The sequence below is a fragment of the Gekko japonicus genome, unplaced genomic scaffold (genome assembly GCF_001447785.1).
Source record: "Gekko japonicus isolate JY-2015 unplaced genomic scaffold, Gekko_japonicus_V1.1 scaffold4874, whole genome shotgun sequence".
NCBI lineage: Eukaryota > Metazoa > Chordata > Lepidosauria > Squamata > Gekkonidae > Gekko > Gekko japonicus.
Genome location: NW_015165984.1, coordinates 15,028 through 34,024, shown reverse-complemented (window position 1 = coordinate 34,024; position 18,997 = coordinate 15,028). Strand labels below are relative to the sequence as shown.

Below are 18,997 nucleotides of genomic sequence, written 5' to 3'. Positions count from 1 at the left end.
AAAAATACTGAATTGAGGCAAAGGCAAGAGGAATCGCCTTTCATTGGTGAGCTGCAGTCAAAATAGGCTTAGAATTGTTGTTCCCTGCCTTTCACCCCATTGGGGATCCAAAATGGTTTAAATCAGGTATGTCCAACAGGTAGATCACGATCTACCACTAGATTGTGGAGGGGTCAGAGGTAGATCACCAGCTTGGTCTCACTAATGCACTCACTAATGAGCAAGAGCGAAGTTTTAAAGATTGCGCAAGATCAGCCTGGATCAATATTTGACCTACATTCAACACAAATAACTCTGAATAAAAGTTAAAGAAATTTATTGAGACAGTTAAAGTTATAATTCAATAAAAATAAAAAAAATGCTCACAGTTCTTTCTGGATCTTTGTCTCTCTGTTTTGTTTATTTTGCTTACCAGTAAATGACAGAAGGTGCATTATAAGGGGTGGGGGCATGGAATCCAACTTTAGTGGGTTAAAATCTAATTTGAAACTAATTTTAAACTTTATTTTCATGGTGGTAGATCATCATCACTTTTGGCTGGAAAAAATAGATCACTACCTGTTCGAAGTTGGACATGTCTGGTTTAAATTGTTCTCACCTCTATTGTATCCTCACATCAACAATCCTGTGAGGTAGGTGTGAAGGACAGGTTGGGTTAAAACAACCAATGAGAGCTGATGGAATGTTGAGAGGGGAGACTTGGAAGTGACAGCTAGAGGTTAGCATCAGAGGAGTTGGTAGCTTAGGGGTGCTGAGGAGAAAAAGAAGGATTTCTGACTGAGTGGAACTGTACAGAAGAGCTGCTTAGAGTAGGATGAAAATAGTAAATTTGTAATTAAAGAATCTCAGTTGTAGAAATAGGATCTGAGTTCCAAAGTTCAATGGAAGTGAAATGTTATTTATACCTTATGTGGTATGAACCCTGTATAATGGGGGGCCCTTCCCCAACAGTTCAACCCCTGCTGGTGGCAAAGACTCAGACAAAATGGTCAGAAAGAAAACAGCTTTTACTCTACTGCAGTAGATGTCGTTCTAGCTCCCCAGCTGAAAAAGACCTAGTACATAGCTTTCAGCCATCTTAAATACAGTTCTAATAATTCAATAATCCTGCTGTTTTCTAATAGCCCTGCCCCATTAATAATTTTAGACACCCTCCTCTAATGCAAGCCCCTTTTCTGATTTTCCCATGTTAGTTAATTCCAAATTATGTATGCACTTCTAGTTAGTCACCAATATTCAGCACATTTTGTATTTCTGGCATTCTTGCCTGTTTCCCTTCCTTTGACCTTCAAGAGGCCCTGTTCATCCCGCTTATCTATAAAGAAACAAATAGGTCAGGGAAGTTTTTATACCCTCTCAGTTTTGTAAAGGGGAGGATATTTTCAGACCTCCTTGTCTGTGCTGCCTGCATTTTCCTGGTGAGTAAACCTTTGCTTCTTTTGCAAATAGCAAAGTGATTGTGTGCCTGGGTGACCCAATTTCCTTCATTTTGGGCACTATAAGTCCTGCTATCATCAGCAGGTGGCCAGTTTTAAGACTCTAAGCTTTCTTTTCTGATGAGTGATGTGTGCCACAGAAGTTGCCACGGAAGCGGCATTTTTAATGCCGAGTGGATTATAAGGGCACAATCACATCGCAACATCTGGCCAGCGTGGCGCACCCCTCGCAGCCAGCTGAAGATGTGGAGTAAAAAGCTACCTCGTAAAGTCCAGTAGCAAATGGCTTGTGATGGGCCGCTGCCGGACTCTCTTTGTGTGATCGCTCCAGCGCGCTCCTCTTGCGTCATTAGAGCGCGCTGGGAACATGTGCCGAGGAAGGAAACTGTCATCCTGTCTGATCGCGTTTGCAGCGGGACTGTGCCGGTGCAAACAGCCACTCCCCCCCCCCGTTTCCAGGCAAGTGTGGACGGGACCATAGATCACCTTAGCCTAATTGGGAATAGCAAGAGGGGTGGCAATTTTCTGCAATAACCTGGGCAAAAAGGTCTAAGCTAAGGAATGATTTTCTACAAGCATCACGTGCACGGGTGTGTATGGTAGTGGTGAGCTTCCTGGCAGACCTCTCATGGAAAGGGGGGGGATGCAGAAGAGTATAGTTTGTTGCCAGGCCATGAAGACACAGAGAGAGAGAGGAAGATAAGGAGGGCCTGGAGTATAAAAGGGAACTCTAAAACCACTACCAGACAACAAGAGACACACCTCTTCAGTCAAGAGGGAACACAAATTCTGATTCTAATTAAAAAAGAAACATAGCACCCCAAAGTGCCCAAAGCATGGTGAGTGGCCTTTATTCCAACATTGACCCCACTGGCTCTGCCTTGGGTAGGTGAGGCCTAGAATCAGAGTCAACTTGTGCCTTTGAAGAGTTAGCAATCTACCACAGGGTATCTACTTTTGTATATATTTCTGCAGCTGTAATATTTAGCACACTGGGAGTATTTTGGGTTTGGGGAGTGGTGTTGCTCAGCATTGCAATGTCATTCTGATTTGTACCTGGAAATGCTGTCATGATGATCTATGAGTTCACCCAACTCTATGGTTTTTAACACAGAGATGGAAGCTGTTTTAGTCTTATAGATGCTGCGGATTTGTGTTCTCATGACACTGTATTTTTGCTTAAAAAGAAATAAACAGTTTATAAATTAAAAAACAAAAACAAAAAAAACACAGAGATGGACAAATTCCTAGATCATATGATTTTTCTCCTCCCACAGGAAGAAAGGGCCCTAACTGTGCCTGGAGCCCATGGGCAGGAGCTTGGCAGCTGCCCTCAAAAAAATGGCAAGTCTGCTGTCTGTGGCACTGTGAGAAATGGAGGCAGACTGAAAAAGGTCGTGGGGAGGAATTTTTCCTTAATTTTCTTTTGAAAGGAGCACATGACATGGAATTGAAGGGCAAGGAGGGCAGAAGAGAAAAAGAGTCTGTCTCCAAGAAAGGTGCAGAATGAATAAGGTGCTGCTTTACTGGGTGGAATTCTTGAAGGTCAGATGGAATTCTGTGCTGCTGCTGTTATAAAATGTGCCACTTTTTATTGTTTTTATTGTTTATTTATTTATTTATTTATTTTATTGTTATAAAATGTCCTGCTTTTATATTGAATTCTGTGCTTCTGCTGTTATAAAATGTCCTGCTTTTTTATTAAATTACAGCTGTAGTGGTTGTAGAGATAATAAATGTATAGCACTTTTGAATTGTTAGGAATCATTAACTAGGAACAGGTAGGATTCTTCTGTGGTTTTAATATCTTTAGTGACTATCTCTATTTATATTGTAGCTTATAAATGTGTATAAGTGTGCTTAAGACTTTTGGTCATGCAAGCCGAAATAAATTACATTATATTGTAGCCATCAATTTTACTTTCATGTTCCCAAGAATGAAATATTTAAATGTAAATTTCCTTTATTGTAATAAGAAAAGAAGCAAGAATATTCTGCAGTGGGCTCTGGCATGATTCTTTCCCAAATTTCACATAAGAACTTTGTCACGTCTAAAGGGGAAATCTTCTTTCAGCCTATGGGCTATGTATGCAAATTACAGTCAAAACTAAAGAAATCAAGGGGGGGGGAATCAACCCATTACTGAAGAATGAATTATCAGTCATTAAATAGTTATTCTATGTACAAAATAAATTCACATTACTAACTTGTCACATCTTAAGATATTAGCTTTGATCTTTCAGTATGATTGCTAAAGTTATCCTAGCTGAGGCCTTCAATTGACTCTTGAGAAGAAATATAAATGATGGCAGAACAGAGTATCAGATACTTAGGGCCTCCTCTTTATAAGCTGTTCTTTGTTGTTCAACGCTGGCCTCAGTATTATAATATAACATTTAGGGGAAAATATGAAGCCGAGTAACCCACCACTGGAGGCCAAGATGGAGAAGATCTCCACGGCCACCATGTATTTCCCTTTGGTGCTTAGGTAGGTGGGGACAAAGGACAACCAAACACTACAAAAAACAAACATGCTGAAGGTGATGAACTTTGCTTCATTGAAGATGTCAGGTAACTTTCTAGCTAGAAAAGCCACGATGAAACTTACTGTGGCAAGAATACTCATGTAGCCTAACACACAGTAAAAGAATGTCACTGATCCTTCATTACACTGTAGTATGATTTCTGTACTCAGGGAGTGCATGTCCAAATCTGGGAAAGGAGGAAATGTACCCAACCAAACAGCACAAAGGAGGACTTGAACAAGGGAGCAGGAGAGAACAACTGAGTGTGCCAGTATTTTCCCCAGCCTTTTTTGGAAAATGTTTCCTGGCTTGGAGGCCATGAAAGCCACCACCACTGTAATGGTTTTTGCTAACACAGAAGAAACAGCCACTGAGAAGACGATGCTGAAAGCTGTTTGTCGGAGGAGGCATGTACACTTGTTAGGCTGTCCAATGAAAAGCAAAGAGCAGAGAAAGCACAGAAGGAGAGACGCAAGGAGAACATAGGAGAGGCTACGGTTGTTGGCTTTGACTATGGGAGTCTCTCGGTGCCAAATGAAGGTTCCAAGCACTACAGCTGTCATCAGAGCAAATAAAAGAGCCAGAAAAGCTAAAATACTACCCAACGTTTCTTCAAAATATAGGAAAGTTGTGACCTTGGGGATGCATTGACTGTGTTCCATGTTTGGATGATGATCTTCTGAGCAGCTGATACACTTATCCATATCTGAAAGAGGAACTCTTTTGAAGTTACAATGATTATCACTGCTTGAATAATCTATCAAGCACAGCTGGATTTGAGTCCAGTAGCACCTTAGAGACCAACAAGTTTTTCAGGGTATGAGATTTTGAGAGCTTTCAAATCTCATACCTTGAAAATCTTGTTTGATCTCTAAGGTGCTACTGGACTCAAATCCAGCTGTTCTATTACAGACCAACACGGCTACCCTCTGAAACTATCAAGCACAGTATTGGCAAATTCAAGTAGCAGGAGATACACATCCCATCTCATCAAATAATGGTTCGGAACAACTGGATGAACTGTGCAACTGCTAGGGTCCTTGCACAAGTGGAAGTGTGAAAAAAATTACACTACCCAATGCACTAAATTAAACATAACATATTGGAAACTGTTTCTGTCTGTTTGTGCCAAGATGATATGCAGGGGATTTCTGGGTGCTATAAGACAGAGGAAAGAAAATGCTAGGTGTTGTGCAATGTCTTCGGCAAGCACAACTGCACCAAGTTGGTTTATGTTTCTGCTTGCCCATCATTGGATCTAATCTATTTCCAGCTACATAACCTGGAGTTTTTTTCTGTAAAAAGTATGCATTTCATGGAAGTCTAGCATTGGTAAAATAAATTATTTTAATTCCTTTTTGTTCAATTACTGTATGAAATCCAAAAGTCTGCTTCAATTCCACCAGGCCCAATGCTAGTCTGGGAGCATATCTGGGAATTTAGCCCCATAGGGAAAATGTACAACAAAGTCCCACGTCTTTGACTGGGAGATTAGTGTTACTGGGGCCCTGCAGTCCACTCTACATCTCAGCTTCAGGCCTAGAATCATGATAGAGTTGACATGGCAGGCAACCAGTGGGGACGAGGACATGGGGGCACACCATTGTATGTGCTGTTACATAACTTCTGGGGAAAACCTAGCTGTGACATGGGGTAGCTCTAGGAATTGCTGGAAGCTCTATAGTAAGACCATAGAGCTTGCGGTGATTCTTAGAGCTATCACCCATCACCTCTGGGGTTTCCACAGAAGTGATGAATAGCTCGCATGATGTTGTCAGTTCTTTGTTTAATTTTTCTCCTGCCAAGTGTTGATGGGCAATGAGACTTGAGGATGGGCGGATTCCCCACCCTGATGGGGGGGACTGGCAGGCCTAGATCACAATAGTATTTAATTATATATTAGAATGCAATTCAAAGTTTATCTTTATTTATCTTTCTTTAATAGAGCTGCCAAGTTGCCTGTATTGCCCTCCCATCCTTTGTCTTAGCCTAGGGTTGCCAACCTTCAGGTGGGGCCTGGAGATTTGGAATTACAACTGACTACAGAAATCAGTCCCCCTGGAGAAAAGGACTGTTTTGGAGGATACACACTATGGCATTATACCCCACTGAAGACCCTCCCCCAAACCCAAGCTTCCCAGGCTCCACACCCAAATCTCCAGGGATTTCCCTACCCAGAGTTAGACACCTTACCCTGGTCCCCATTATTGCCCTAATGAGTAGAAGGGACAAATCAGTGAAGGGGTTAATGGCTAGGCACTCTCAGCTTGATTTCTGGCTTAAAAAAACAGAAATTATGTCAGTGCTCTAGGAATCTCATGATTTCTATTATAAACCCCCAAGAAACTAGGGGATTCCTAGAATGTTGCACAACACCATGATGTCATTTCTGGCATTTTTAACCAGAAATAACATCATGGCATGACACCATTCTCAGCGGTCTCTACCCTCCTCATCCTCTTATCAACACAATTATTTAAACAACTACATTGAGAAACTCTTTTTCTTCATGGTGCAGGATACATTTTCACTCTACAGCATATCAATGTACATTACATTCAACAATATATTCAACACATGTTTTTAAGAGAATCTTACCATCCTCATATGCAATCATCTCTTCTGGACATGGTTCACAATTATAGCAGCAATATTTCTCTCCCTCCTTCTTCGTCTTACTGTAACCAGGCTGACAGTTTGCATTACACAAAGACATGGGAGGCACCTATGCTTGCACAAAGAATAGATACAATGTTAGTCCCTGACCTAGATAGTCCAGGCAAGACCGATCTAATCAGATCTCAGAAGCTAAGCATGGCCGACCCTGGCAAGTACTTGGATGGGAGAACTCCAAGGAATTCGAGGGCCGGGCAGCAGAGCCAGGCCATACCAAGCCACCTCTCTGAAACATCCTAGCCCCACTAGGGGTCACCAGAAGTCACCATGACTCCCAGGCTCGCAAGCACAAACACACACACACACACACAAATACTCACCAAAAATAATAGATACAAAGTTGTGATAGTGGTTGAGGATTTTTGCTTTTTAGAAATAAAAAGAATTATGACGTGGAATGTACTTCTCAGTGGTAAGATCTCACTTGAGACTTCCTTGGCACCAATACTACACTGTCTTAGCCACCAAGCCCTATTTATTCATTTTAACCAGGTATTTAATAAAGAGTTTGAACTTTTATCACCATCTATATAGTTTACTTTTATCCTGAAAACTATCATTTTAAAGTGTTGGATGCTTCATGTATTTACATTTTGCCTGGGTTTTTAATGCTGAGGTTGTTTTTTTTAAATTATATACTTTATTAAAATATAAGTCTATAGATTAACAGATAACAAACAACATTAACATAGATATATATACCTTGATCAGAGATTATAGTACGTTAAACCTTATAAATATTTGGTGAATATTCTTTAGAAAAAATACACAATATTAATAGAAGGAGTACAATTTCAACACTTATATATAATATATAAGCATATAAATAATACACAAAACAAGGTAATTAGAAGGAGGAAGCAGATGGAGAAAAGTGGAAGTAGCTATTCTAAAATGTCAAGATATAATCACATCAGTCAGTCCAGAAATTGCTTAATAATGGGTACCATTTCTCTATTGAATCTCTTTGATTTGTGCTATTGTCATGGCTAAATATGTTAATAGAAATATTATCTAATGTTCAATACTCCCAAAGTTTAGTATGCCCTTGTTGTATGCTAGAGAGGGATTCTTTTATCCAACATGAAGCTATAAGAGTTTTGGCAGCTGTAAGCATTGTCATGATGAGTTCCCTATGAGCTTTAGGAGTTCTTTTACTCTTCTACAGATTGAGAAGGATTGCTTCTGGGGTTTGGGGGATATCATATCCCATTGTCACGATTGCGCTGGTGGGCCAGGCAGGGCACGGAAGTCCGAAACACAGTCCGAGGTCAAGGTACCAGAGAAGACAGAGTAAAGTGAGCAAAGTCCAAAACACCGTCAAAACATAGCCTAGGGTTACTGGAGGTTATATTAAAGAGTTCAGAAGCCAAAAGCCATTTATCAGAAGTCAGGGTACACAGTCTGTAGTCAGGGGAGCCGGAAAGAAACAACATCACGCAAACCAGAGTCAGGAGCCGGGAAGTCAGTACAAAAACTAGGAGACAGGAACGCAGGATCCGGGGTGCAGCAAGTCGTCCAAGAGACTAGTTGCCAGCATGAGTTGTGGATCTGAGAGAGCCGCCTAAAGAGCCCGTTCCGCTTGTTAGCCAATTACCAGCTGCTAACAGGGTCCTGCAGCTTTGAGAATGACAGGAGTACTCCGTCCATGAATGTTAGCTGCATAATGACCGGCAAAAAAAAAGCATCCATAAAACTATTAAGAAAGCTGTCCCCCTTTTTGGAAGACTTCATGCAAGGAAAAGCGGGGTTTTAGTTCTGGAAACGCCCGTTGGGGCTTGACTTTTTAAAACACTGATGCAAAATGGTCTGGTAGTTATCAATCTGTATGTACTGAATGTTATTGCTTATTTAATAAGAACATAGGAACATAAGAGATGCCAATGTTGGATCAGGCCAAAGGCCCATCCAGTCCAACACTCTGTATCACACAGTGGCCAGAAATACCAGTGCCATCAGTAGGTCCACCAGTGGGGCCAGGACATTAGAAGCCATCCCACTGTTGACCCCCCCAAGCACCAAGATGACAGAGCATCACTTGCCCCAGAGCCCCTATCTATACCTTGTGGCTAATAGCCACTGATGGACCTCTGCTCCATATGCTTATCTAATTCCCTTTTGAAGCCGTCCATGCTTGTAGCTGCCACCACTTCCTGTGGCAGTGAATTCCAAGTGTTAATCACTCTTTGGGTGAAGAAGTACTTCCTTTTATCCGTTCTAACCCGACCGCTCAGCAATTTCATGGAGTGCCCACGGGTTCTTGTATTGTGAGAAAGGGAGAAAAGTACCTCTTTCTCTACCTGCTCTTTCCCATGCATAATCTTATAAACCTCAATCATGTCACCCCTCAGTCGTCGTTTCTCCAAGCTAAAGAGCCCTAAGCGCCTTAACCTTTCCTCATAGGGAAAGTGTTCCAACCCTTTTATCATTCGAGTTGCTCTTTTCTGCACTTTTTCCAAAGCTATAATATCCTTTTTAAGGTGTGGTGACCAGAATTGCACACAGTATTCCAGATGAGGTCGCACCATTGATTTATATAGCGGCATTATGATATTGGCTGATCTGTTTACAATACCCTTCCTAATAATCCCCAGCATAGCATTGGCCTTCTTTATTGCAGTCACACACTGTCTCGACATTTTCAGTGAGTTATCTACTACAACTCCAAGATCTCTCTCTTGATCAGTCTCTGCCAGTTCAGACCCCATCAACGTGTATTTATATTTAGGATTTTTGGCTCCAATGTGCATCACCTTGCACTTGGCCACATTGAACCCCATTTGCCATGTTGACGCCCACTTGCCCATCTTTGACAGATCCCTTTGGAGTGCCTCACAATCCTCACTGGTTTTCACCACCCTGAACAACTTCGTATTATCCGCAAATTTAGCCACTTCACTGCTTACTCCCAACTCCAAATCATTAATGAACAAGTTAAAAAGCAGTGGACCAAGTACTGATCCCTGCGGTACCCCACTGCTTACCCCCCTCCACTGAGAGAACTGCCCATTTATACTCACTCTCTGTTTTCTATTAATTAGCCAGTTTTTGATCCATAAAAGGACTTGTCCTTTTATCCCATGATTTTTGAGCTTACTTAGGAGCCTTTGATGAGGAACTTTATCAAAAGCTTTCTGGAAGTCAAGGTAAACTATATCTATTGGATCCCCCTTGTCCACATGTTTGTTCACCCCCTCAAAGAACATTAACAGGTTAGTGAGACAAGATCTTCCCTTACAGAACCCATGTTGAGTCTGCCTCAATAGGTTTTGTTCATCTATGTACCTACTAATTCTTTCCTTAATAATGGTTTCCACCAATTTACCCGGTATCGACGTCAGACTGACTGGCCTGTAATTTCCCGGATCTCCTCTGGAACCCTTTTTGAAGATGGGAGTGACATTAGCTACCTTCCAGTCCTCAGGAATGGAGGCTGATTTTAATGTAATGAATATTTATACCTGACTAGGATGAAATAATGATACACTATGCACTTTACTAAATGATGATTATAAATAGAACACATTAGATTGTTATAAGGTTTTTGCAGTGCATATTTATTTGTTGCTAGATTTTCATGGAGGGAGCCATATGAGATGACATCAAAGAACCTAGTAAGATGGGCCCTCTGCCAGACACCAAAAGAAGTTATGCTGAGTACTGGTGGGAACCAAGGTTGTCCTACAAAGCCAGTAAATAGTGATGTGGATGGAGACAGTACAGCACGATTTTTATGCCAAACCTGGAATTTAGCATCTAGGAAGGGATTATTTTGATTAGAGTGTTTATTTCCTTGGTTGAACCATAATGCTTCTTGAAAGGATTGAGAGGCTAGGTAGTAATCTTCAATAGGTTTCCAATTTGCCAAAAAGTTTGCTAGAATTACCATCTGATAATATGCGTTTAGTTTGGGTACTGCCAGTCCACCCTGTTTAATTGGCCATTTGATTGTGTGAAGATTTATTCTTGGGTGTTTGTATTGCCAGAGAAACTTAGGCTGATTTCGCACTAGAGCTGCCTCGATGTTGCACCGCCGTTTGCCCCGATACTATTGGTCAATTTCACACCCGAAGCTGCGGGGCTGCATTTTGACTCGCGGCTTCGCCCGATTTCCCCCGCAGGCTTGTGATCCTGTTTTTTGAGGATCACGAAACTGCAGAGGAAATCGGGTGAAGCCACGGGTCAAATGCAGCCCCGCGGCTTTGGATGTGAAATTGACCAATAGTATTGGGGCAAACGGTGGTGCAACATCGAGGCAGCTCTAGTGCGAAATCAGCCTTAGTGAATTCCTTTTGCCAACTTTCTAGAATTTTATCTGGGACACAGGTAGTGCCCTCATATAAAATAATAATTTGGGGAATAAGAAACTTTTAACTATGGCTACCTGTCTTAGTGCAGATAAGCAATGAGTGTTCAAGTGTTCCAGTATATCAGAGACTAGTTTGCCTGCTTCAAGGTCATCTAATCTTAGTAAATCATCTAACCAATGGATATTTAACACCAAGATACTGCCAGTACTGCCAGTTATATTCAAAGTTCTGTTTGATAAGTGCTTCACATGAATTGGGCATATTTATTGGATAGAGCTGAGTTTTTGAATGTCTTCAGACAGTGCTGGCTCTTCGGCTTTGAAACGGAGATGATCACTGCAACCCTAGAGTCGGATTCGACTGGCTTTCGAGCAAGGGAACCTTTACCTTTACCATATTAATTTTTTTCAGAACCTCGGCAATTGTTGGTAGAGATATATCTGGATGTGACACATACAGAACTAGGTCATCTGCAAATAATGAGATTTCAAAGGCTCCTCCACTTATCCTAATTTCTAATATTCTGTCATTCTGAAGGATTGAATGGGCAAGAGGTTCCATGACTAAAGCAAACAGTAATGGTGAAAGGGGGCACCCCTGTCAAATGCCCTTTGATAGTTTTATAGGATGTGAATGAGTGCCATTGATCCATATTTGTGCTAGCGGCATATAGAAGTGAGATTTAATCACTGTTTGAAATTTTGTTCAAACTTCCATGGCTTCTAGCAGTTTCAGTATATATGAAATTTTAACTGTGTCAAATGTTTTTTCTATATCAAGTGACAGTATGCGTGCTGGTTCTTTTTTGTGATTTCTGCTGTAATGTACAATGTTAATAATTTTTCAATTATTATCAATTAATTTTCTTCGTGATATGAAGCCTGTTTGGTCTATACAAATGTACTTGTCAACATGCCAAGTTCCATAGCTACCTCGGCTGTGTTGGAGGTTTTCTGAAGGGAAGCTTTGATTTCCTCCAGTTGCCCCATGATTGGTTTAAGGAGTATTGTAATGCCATCCAGTATTTCACCTTTTAAATTTTAATGGATTTTGTCAGGCCAGTTAGATGACTTTTAGTTAGTGTTTCCAGTATGGCCGTGATATCGACAGATATCAGTGATATCAATGGCTATTAGCCACAAGGTATAGATAGGGGATCTGGGGCAAGTGATGCTCTGTCATCTTGGGCTTGGGGGGCCAACAGTGGGAGGGCTTCTAATGTCCTGGCCCCACTGGTGGGCCTCCTGATGGCACCTGGTATGTTTGGCCACTGTGTGACAGAGTGTTGGACTGGATGGGCCTTTGGCCTGATCCAACATTGGCGTCTCTTATGTTCTTATGTTCTTATGTTCTTATGACACTGGGGAAGTTCCTGCTTTGGCAGCCATTTTGGCAACCTTGGCTCACAGGGCTCCCTTTGTCTCTGTCTTCTTCCCAACAATCAGGTATGTTTTCAGGGGGGCAGTAATTACTTTTTGTGTTTTGTTGTCCCCCTGCCTTTCCCATAACCAGCAATTAAAACATTGTTGTTGTCAGATCAGTAATCTGGTAGGAGAGGGTGGTTGGGATGGAGTACAAGCCTCACACATCTACTATAAAACTAACTGCCAATGCTGAGTTTTAATGAACAGCTTATGAGCTTAAAAGAAATCGTTTTGCTACTTGGCAATATACTATACCTATGCAATGAATGTCATGTTTTGAGCAGATGGTGCATACAGTAAGATCTACATTTTTTTAAACCTGAAATCTACTGCCTACCTGAGTCAGTCTCATGTGCCACTCAATCCTGTCCTCATCAATGGTCAACTGTTTGCCTGGAGGCACCTGAGGATCCAGCTTACCCACTTTGACCCTGACATAGGAGTTATTTGGGAAAGTGATCAAGTTTGTGATATCAAACTCAACTGCCAATTCTCCATGTTCAGTAAACTTGACTTGATCTCCAGCACTATTGTTGAATGAAATCCTCTGAAGAACTGAGTGGAGCTATGGGGAAAGAGAAAGAAAAACAAAGGAATATTTCCACTAAGAATTTTTAAACAAGTTACCTAGACTAGTTCAGGTTCTTGTTATCTAGGGAGAAGCAAGGTCATCATACAGATGATCTATAAATGATACTGAACAGAGTCCCAATTCAAGCACCAGACACAGAAAGAGTGATGGTAGACAGTCCCATAAAGTCACAGCTGATTTAAGGCAAGAGATACTCAGAGGTGGTTTACTTCAGCATCATGACCTTGGTATTATATGGAGGTGTCCCATCCAAATATTAGCCAGGGCCAAGCCTGCTTAGCTTCTGAGATCTGTTGAGATCAGGCTATCCTGGGCCATCCAGGTTAGGGCATAGGAAGAAAGCAGCAGTTATAATCACAGAGACATTCTTTGACACATCTATCAGGATAGTTGCTCTGGTGGAGAAAGCCCATTCCCCTGGTGAATGGCTACTTGCACTGGAAGACACTTCCGACAGTACACTTAAAAATTTCCTCCCACCCATTGTGTTTTTTGTGTCATCAATATTTGAAAAAATATAGGAATATGAGTGTAATGTAGTGATTAGAGCGTCAGATTAGAATCTGGTAGACCCAGATTCAAATCTCCACTCAGGCTTTGACCTTGAGTTAGTCACTGTCTCTCATCCTAACCTACTTCACAGATGTATTACGAAGCTGAATGCCCCAAATTTCTTGGACGAAGGGATGAATAAAATGTACAGATAGATGGATGACTACATGGATGGATGTACTTTGAGGGACAAGAGAAAAAGAACAATGGCTACATTGTTTGGAACTTTATTGGTCAATGGCTGGCTAACTAGGGTATGACACTCTACCATACGGTATCCAAGCAATTTCAAGAGAAAACATTACCTGCCAAGGTTGTACACTCAGAAGGGGCATCAGTCTGTCTCTGTTCTCCATGGGTTTGTTGTTGGAACTAGATGCATACAAAGCATGCAATGCATGGGCAACATAATAGACAGCATTGTAGATGCTATAGCTGTGACCGGTCATGCTAATTTCAAAGAAAGCTTGAGGAAGGCTGTCCAGACTGTCTTCCCAGGTACATGTTTCAGTGTCATTCATTAGTGCACTGGGATCTGAAACAGAACAACCAAATGCTTGCTTCCAGAAACCCTCCATGAACCCGTTTTCCTTTGCTTCCAAAGGGTTTATATTCTGAAGAAACTCTTGGAATCCTAAGATCTCATTGGTGTGAGGACTGAAGGAAAGAGCCCCATGGTATATTTGTAAATCCCATTCCTTTCGAAAAAGATTGAATGTAAAATCAATCTGGACCATAGCAATCCACACTTTTCCTGCAGATGTCTTCCTTTTATATTCAGGAAATATTCCTGGAAGCACTACTGTGGTCATCCATATCATAATATCCAGCCACATAATGGTTGCAGTTTCCCCATATACAATAAATACATTGGCATTGCTCTCCATGAAAACTGGAACATTGTTGCTCATGTAAGCAATGATTTCCTTTGTGTTAAATGACCCCAGGCTTTTTGTAGCTCTTTGCACGAAAGCTGAACAGATGCCATTCTGGGAAAGCAATGGCTCCAATATTTGCAAAAACTGGTCTCCATTGTCCCCTTCTGTAGCAATGAGCCCTACCCATTTCCATCTGAAATGCAAAAGTAACTGGACCACTCCAGTGTACTGAAGGGTTTCACTGGGGACCATGTGGTAAAAGGAAGGGAAATTGGTTGCATCATCCTTTCCCGGTTCAAATGAGCCATATGAAAACTACAATTTTTAGAAAAGGACATATTTTTGAGATGATAGTGAAGGAATGGGAAAGGAAGGAAGCAACATGGTATAGCCCGATTTTGTCAGATCTCGGAAGCTAAGCAGGGTCAGTACTTGGAAGGAAGACCACTAAGGTAGACTCTGCAGAGGAAGTCAATGGCCAACCAGTCTAGCTTCTTGCTTGCCTTGAAAGCTCTTTGACAGGGTTGCCATAAATTGACTGTGACTTGATGTAACTTTACACACACAGAAGGAATATGTGAGGGCACTTGTGATTTGCTTATGAATTTTAGAAGGAATCAGATTTCTATCCCAATTATGCATCTTGAGGACTCCCAGGACTGATTATGTTGATTTATAAAATGCAATTAAGCATTCTAAAACATGAAATGAGACCATAATTTTTTAAAAAGAAAAATCTATGTGTGATACGTGATGCTAATGTGTGATACGTGATGCTATGTGTGATACGTGATGCTATTACATCCAAGTAAGCATGTTTAGGATCGCACTTATCATTATAATGATCGAGTCAATACATTTTGCTGAAATGAGAAAAATAAGAACCTTTGTGACAGATGGCATGCCATAAAACTGCACAAAAAGAGCTCCTTGCTTTGGGCAGTTCTTATTTTTCTGTTACAAGAATAATCTGATTAAAAGATTCTCCCCCTTTTAAGGTGGATGATGGGTCCAGGTAATTGGGTACCTAGTTTTCTAGCCTCCCCAGGACATCTTTGACACCTTTACATTATATTTTATAGATGGAGGTCTGGCAAAGGAGGAAGTATTAGTGTTAAATAGTTGTGCCTTAGAAGTCCAATGGAACAAACATTTTGCAGCAAAGAGATAGGAAATTTTAGCTGTTGAATGTCTCCCACTTATTTATCTGTTAGAGATTCAGGAATTTGGGCCCAGGAAACACAGAAACCTGTGACCCTGCTGTATTAGAAGAAATCTGAGAAATATTTCAAGTAGAAAAGCCAAGAAATCCCAGTTCAGAAAGAGGGGATAGTGTTCTGGTGAAAATGAAGCAGATGGAATAAGAGAATGTGGAGGGTGATACATTGACTGATGGGATGGGGAAAATACACCAATACGCAAGATCCAATTCTGTGGAATAACAGACTATTTTGCCATTGAGATAAGCCTATATTTCTACTTTTAAAATTGTCCTGGAGTTGCTCCAGCCCAAAAGGGTAATCTATTACGCCAATAAACTAGCAAATATAGCCTTGATATCTGGGCACAATAGGGGAATAGTTCTTTGATTCTTAATTTGTAGTATTGTAGCCTCGGTAATACTTAAGATTTCCCCTCCCATTCAGTTGCCTCAAATTCTGTCATCCTATTTTCCCTCTCCCAATGTATTAAAAAGCTTGTGACATTACTTCCTCCCCTAATAAACAACATAATAATATCAGTCTGAGCATGATGGTACCTACAGAGAGCTTATCTTGACTTAAACTGGGGCATAGTGGAGCATACAGAAACAGTAACAGCAGTGAGCCTCTTGATCCAATAGTGAAACATTAAAAATGTTCTGTAGCACAAAACTTTGGTCCAGCAACACCATAAATACAAAGAAAAATTCCAGCACATACACTTTCGTGAGTTAAAGCTCATTTTTTCAGGTACAAATACCTGTCAGATTTCTATCTGCACTTGAATTCGGATGTACTAGCACAGTAACTCAGCTACTCACCTGAAAATATATTCTGTAGGAGTACTGAGTTCAACTAGAAATTAAGAGAAGCAAGATGGATGGGAATTGCATTGTGAATGGATTCCTGCACAATGGTGGGGAAAAAAGCAAACTTGAGGCTAAAGATTCAAGCAATGACTAAAGGGAGAGTTATCTGAAACACCTCTGATTGGTGTTCCTATTTGTACTGATTTTCTTTCTTCCTCATAGTCTTTTGAGGTAATTAAAAAAAAAAACCCTTTCCATTTTATACACACAGAGTCTTGGGCATCTTGTACTATTCAGCCACTTTCCAGATTTCCTTTGCTTTTCTTTAAATCCTACATTCCCCCTTTCTAAGCCATCAATTTGCTATCAGCAAAAGAATAGAATACTGGATTTAGGTAAGAAAGGGGAACACCCTAGCTAATTCCACACAGAGATCCTACCTGTGGAATCTTGTAAATGCGCAGTATGTTCACCATGTGTGTAGAGATTTCAGATTCAAGTCCTCCTATTAGTCTATTCTGGATGCCGCATTTGTAGTTGGGGGTAAACCGATGAGATTTGAAGAGAAGGTCCATAGTGGTGCGATAGGTCATCCTTGCATCAGAATAACTGTCATGGATATGGAATCCAAGAGTAACATTGGGTAGGATCTTGGGATTCTCATTGATTTCCTCAATTGCAAATGCCAAGGCCAGGAGGTGCTGATAGAACTTGGTCACCCTACTGCAGATAAAGCCAGTTGATGAAAGTTACAGGAGAATACTCAGATACAGGAAATCATTTCATCACAGTTTTATCATTTATGTCACTAGAGACTCCTGACAGTATGAGAGGTCACAATCCAGGAAAGTCAATCATGAGTAAATTCCATTGGAAACGAGGTATTTGGGTCAAGGTTTACTTCTGCTAGATTGTGTCCATGGATCTGTATATCTAAATGTGTTTCTGAAGAAATGAATCTGGCATTCTATTAATCTGAAGGCTTCTTCATTGTATCCTTCATCCTTTCTTTTGTCACATCTTGAACTATGGACACATCTTGAACTTCTTGAACTATTTAAAACTATCTGACAAAGGAAGACTTGGATCTTAAAAGCTTATACCCTGGATATATTGTTGGTCTTTAAGTTGCTACTGGACTTGAAACTTGCTCTTCTACTGCATACCTAAATGTCTTTGAACTCTCTTGAAACTGTGCATCTTTGATTACATAGATCTGGTAAGAGTGTCTACTAGTGCCCCTTTAAATATATGGCAATTCATCACAGAGGTACTAAGATCTGGTAATGTGTAATTGACTCGTTAATGGTTAACGTTTCAAAGGTTCTTGTCCTTTTTAAGAAAGCATCTCACTGTGTCTGTTTTATTCACCCCATCATCAATGGCTATAGTTCATTCATTCTTTTAAAGTGTACTCTTCCACCACACACACACACACACAAATCAAGCATTCAGACATGAACAACATGCATTATTAGCCACTATGAGTCCAAGGACAGGATTAAATTTTTTTCAATGAATAAAGTGTCATTAAAATAAACTCAAAGCCCATGTCATTATTGAAAGATTGACTCGTTCCTTACAGTGAACGTGCTATCAGGTTCTTGACAGGCTCTTCCTCGAAGGAAACTTTGGGGACCAAGTAATTGATATGAGATGTAACCCCACCAATGAGGATGTCACCTGGCTGGTACCATTCATATGGAATATACACAGGATCAGTCATAGAACACCCGATAGTATCTGCTTTGCACACCATGTAAAGGAGAAACAACAGCAGCAAGAGCAGAGACTCAGCCATGCTTGTTTTAAGATGCATATGGTCCTGGATTGCTGTACGATTCCAGCACTGGCATCTACTCAGTGTAAATATGCTGTCTTGCCTGTTTCTTCTAATTCACTTCTTAAAAGGATGTATAGCAAACATCCTTTGATTCAAGAGTCCTGTGCACGAAAACCTTCCATGAGTCTTCCAAAGCATGACCCATACAAGTGAAGAAGGAAGCGTATTCAAATCTGATGGAGACCAGTTCTTCTCTGGGTTCTTATTTTAACTATGAATAACACACTTGGCTACTTATAATGATTTCATACTACGGTATCAATAGTTTCCCCCCCCCCCAGCACTTCCCAAAACCCACAAGAGTATATTGACCATGTGATGTAATTATAGCCTTGTATTTTTAGGTATCTATAATTACAGGATAACTAATAATTTGTCCAAAGATTTTGAACTCCATCATCAGTGGCAGAAGAACCACCAAAGTTATTCTCCCCCCCCCCCCCAGGTAGCCTAACAGCAGAGAAGGGGGTGACAGAACAGGATGGTCAGAATCCATCCTGGATCCTGAAACTTTTTAAGGTGCTGCTACTGTTACTGTGCCAGCTTACATAATAGAACATGAATTGCAAGGGGGGGAACCCCATATACGAGCTCTTCCTAATACTGGAATATCTGGTTAGCCTTATCCAATAGCAGAAGTCACTCTGACAATTGGCTGAAAGGTCTATCGACCCTGATGTATAGGATTGCACTGTACCATTCCTTAAATGGAAATATACCCAGATCTTTGCAACTCCCCCCTCTTCAGAT

At 40.8% G+C, this 18,997-nt stretch overlaps 1 protein-coding gene across 1 annotated transcript; it reads right to left on the bottom strand.

The window, feature by feature from the left end:
- Positions 1 to 3,765: 3,765 nt before the first annotated feature.
- Positions 3,766 to 18,130, bottom strand: LOC107110684 (vomeronasal type-2 receptor 26-like). The gene is made up of 7 exons (XM_015411486.1): positions 17,988 to 18,130; positions 16,845 to 17,127; positions 13,821 to 14,708; positions 12,709 to 12,936; positions 11,335 to 11,478; positions 6,560 to 6,686; positions 3,766 to 4,667 (listed from the first exon to the last, which is right to left on the bottom strand). Exons 1-7 carry the CDS (start codon positions 18,128 to 18,130, stop codon positions 3,766 to 3,768), a joined length of 2,715 nt encoding a protein of 904 aa, XP_015266972.1.
- Between the last annotated feature and the right edge of the window lie 867 nt (positions 18,131 to 18,997).

Coding starts and splice junctions, on each gene's coding strand:
- LOC107110684 (XM_015411486.1), bottom strand. CDS start 18,130: ATGACTGATCCTGTGTATATTCCATATGAATGGTACCAGCCAGGTGAC. Junction 17,128..17,987: donor AACCTGATAGCACGTTCACT/GTAAGGAACGAG, acceptor CTTTATCTGCAG/TAGGGTGACCAAGTTCTATC. Junction 6,687..11,334: donor AAAAAATTAATATGGTAAAG/GTAAAGGTTCCC, acceptor GTGCAAGCATAG/GTGCCTCCCATGTCTTTGTG.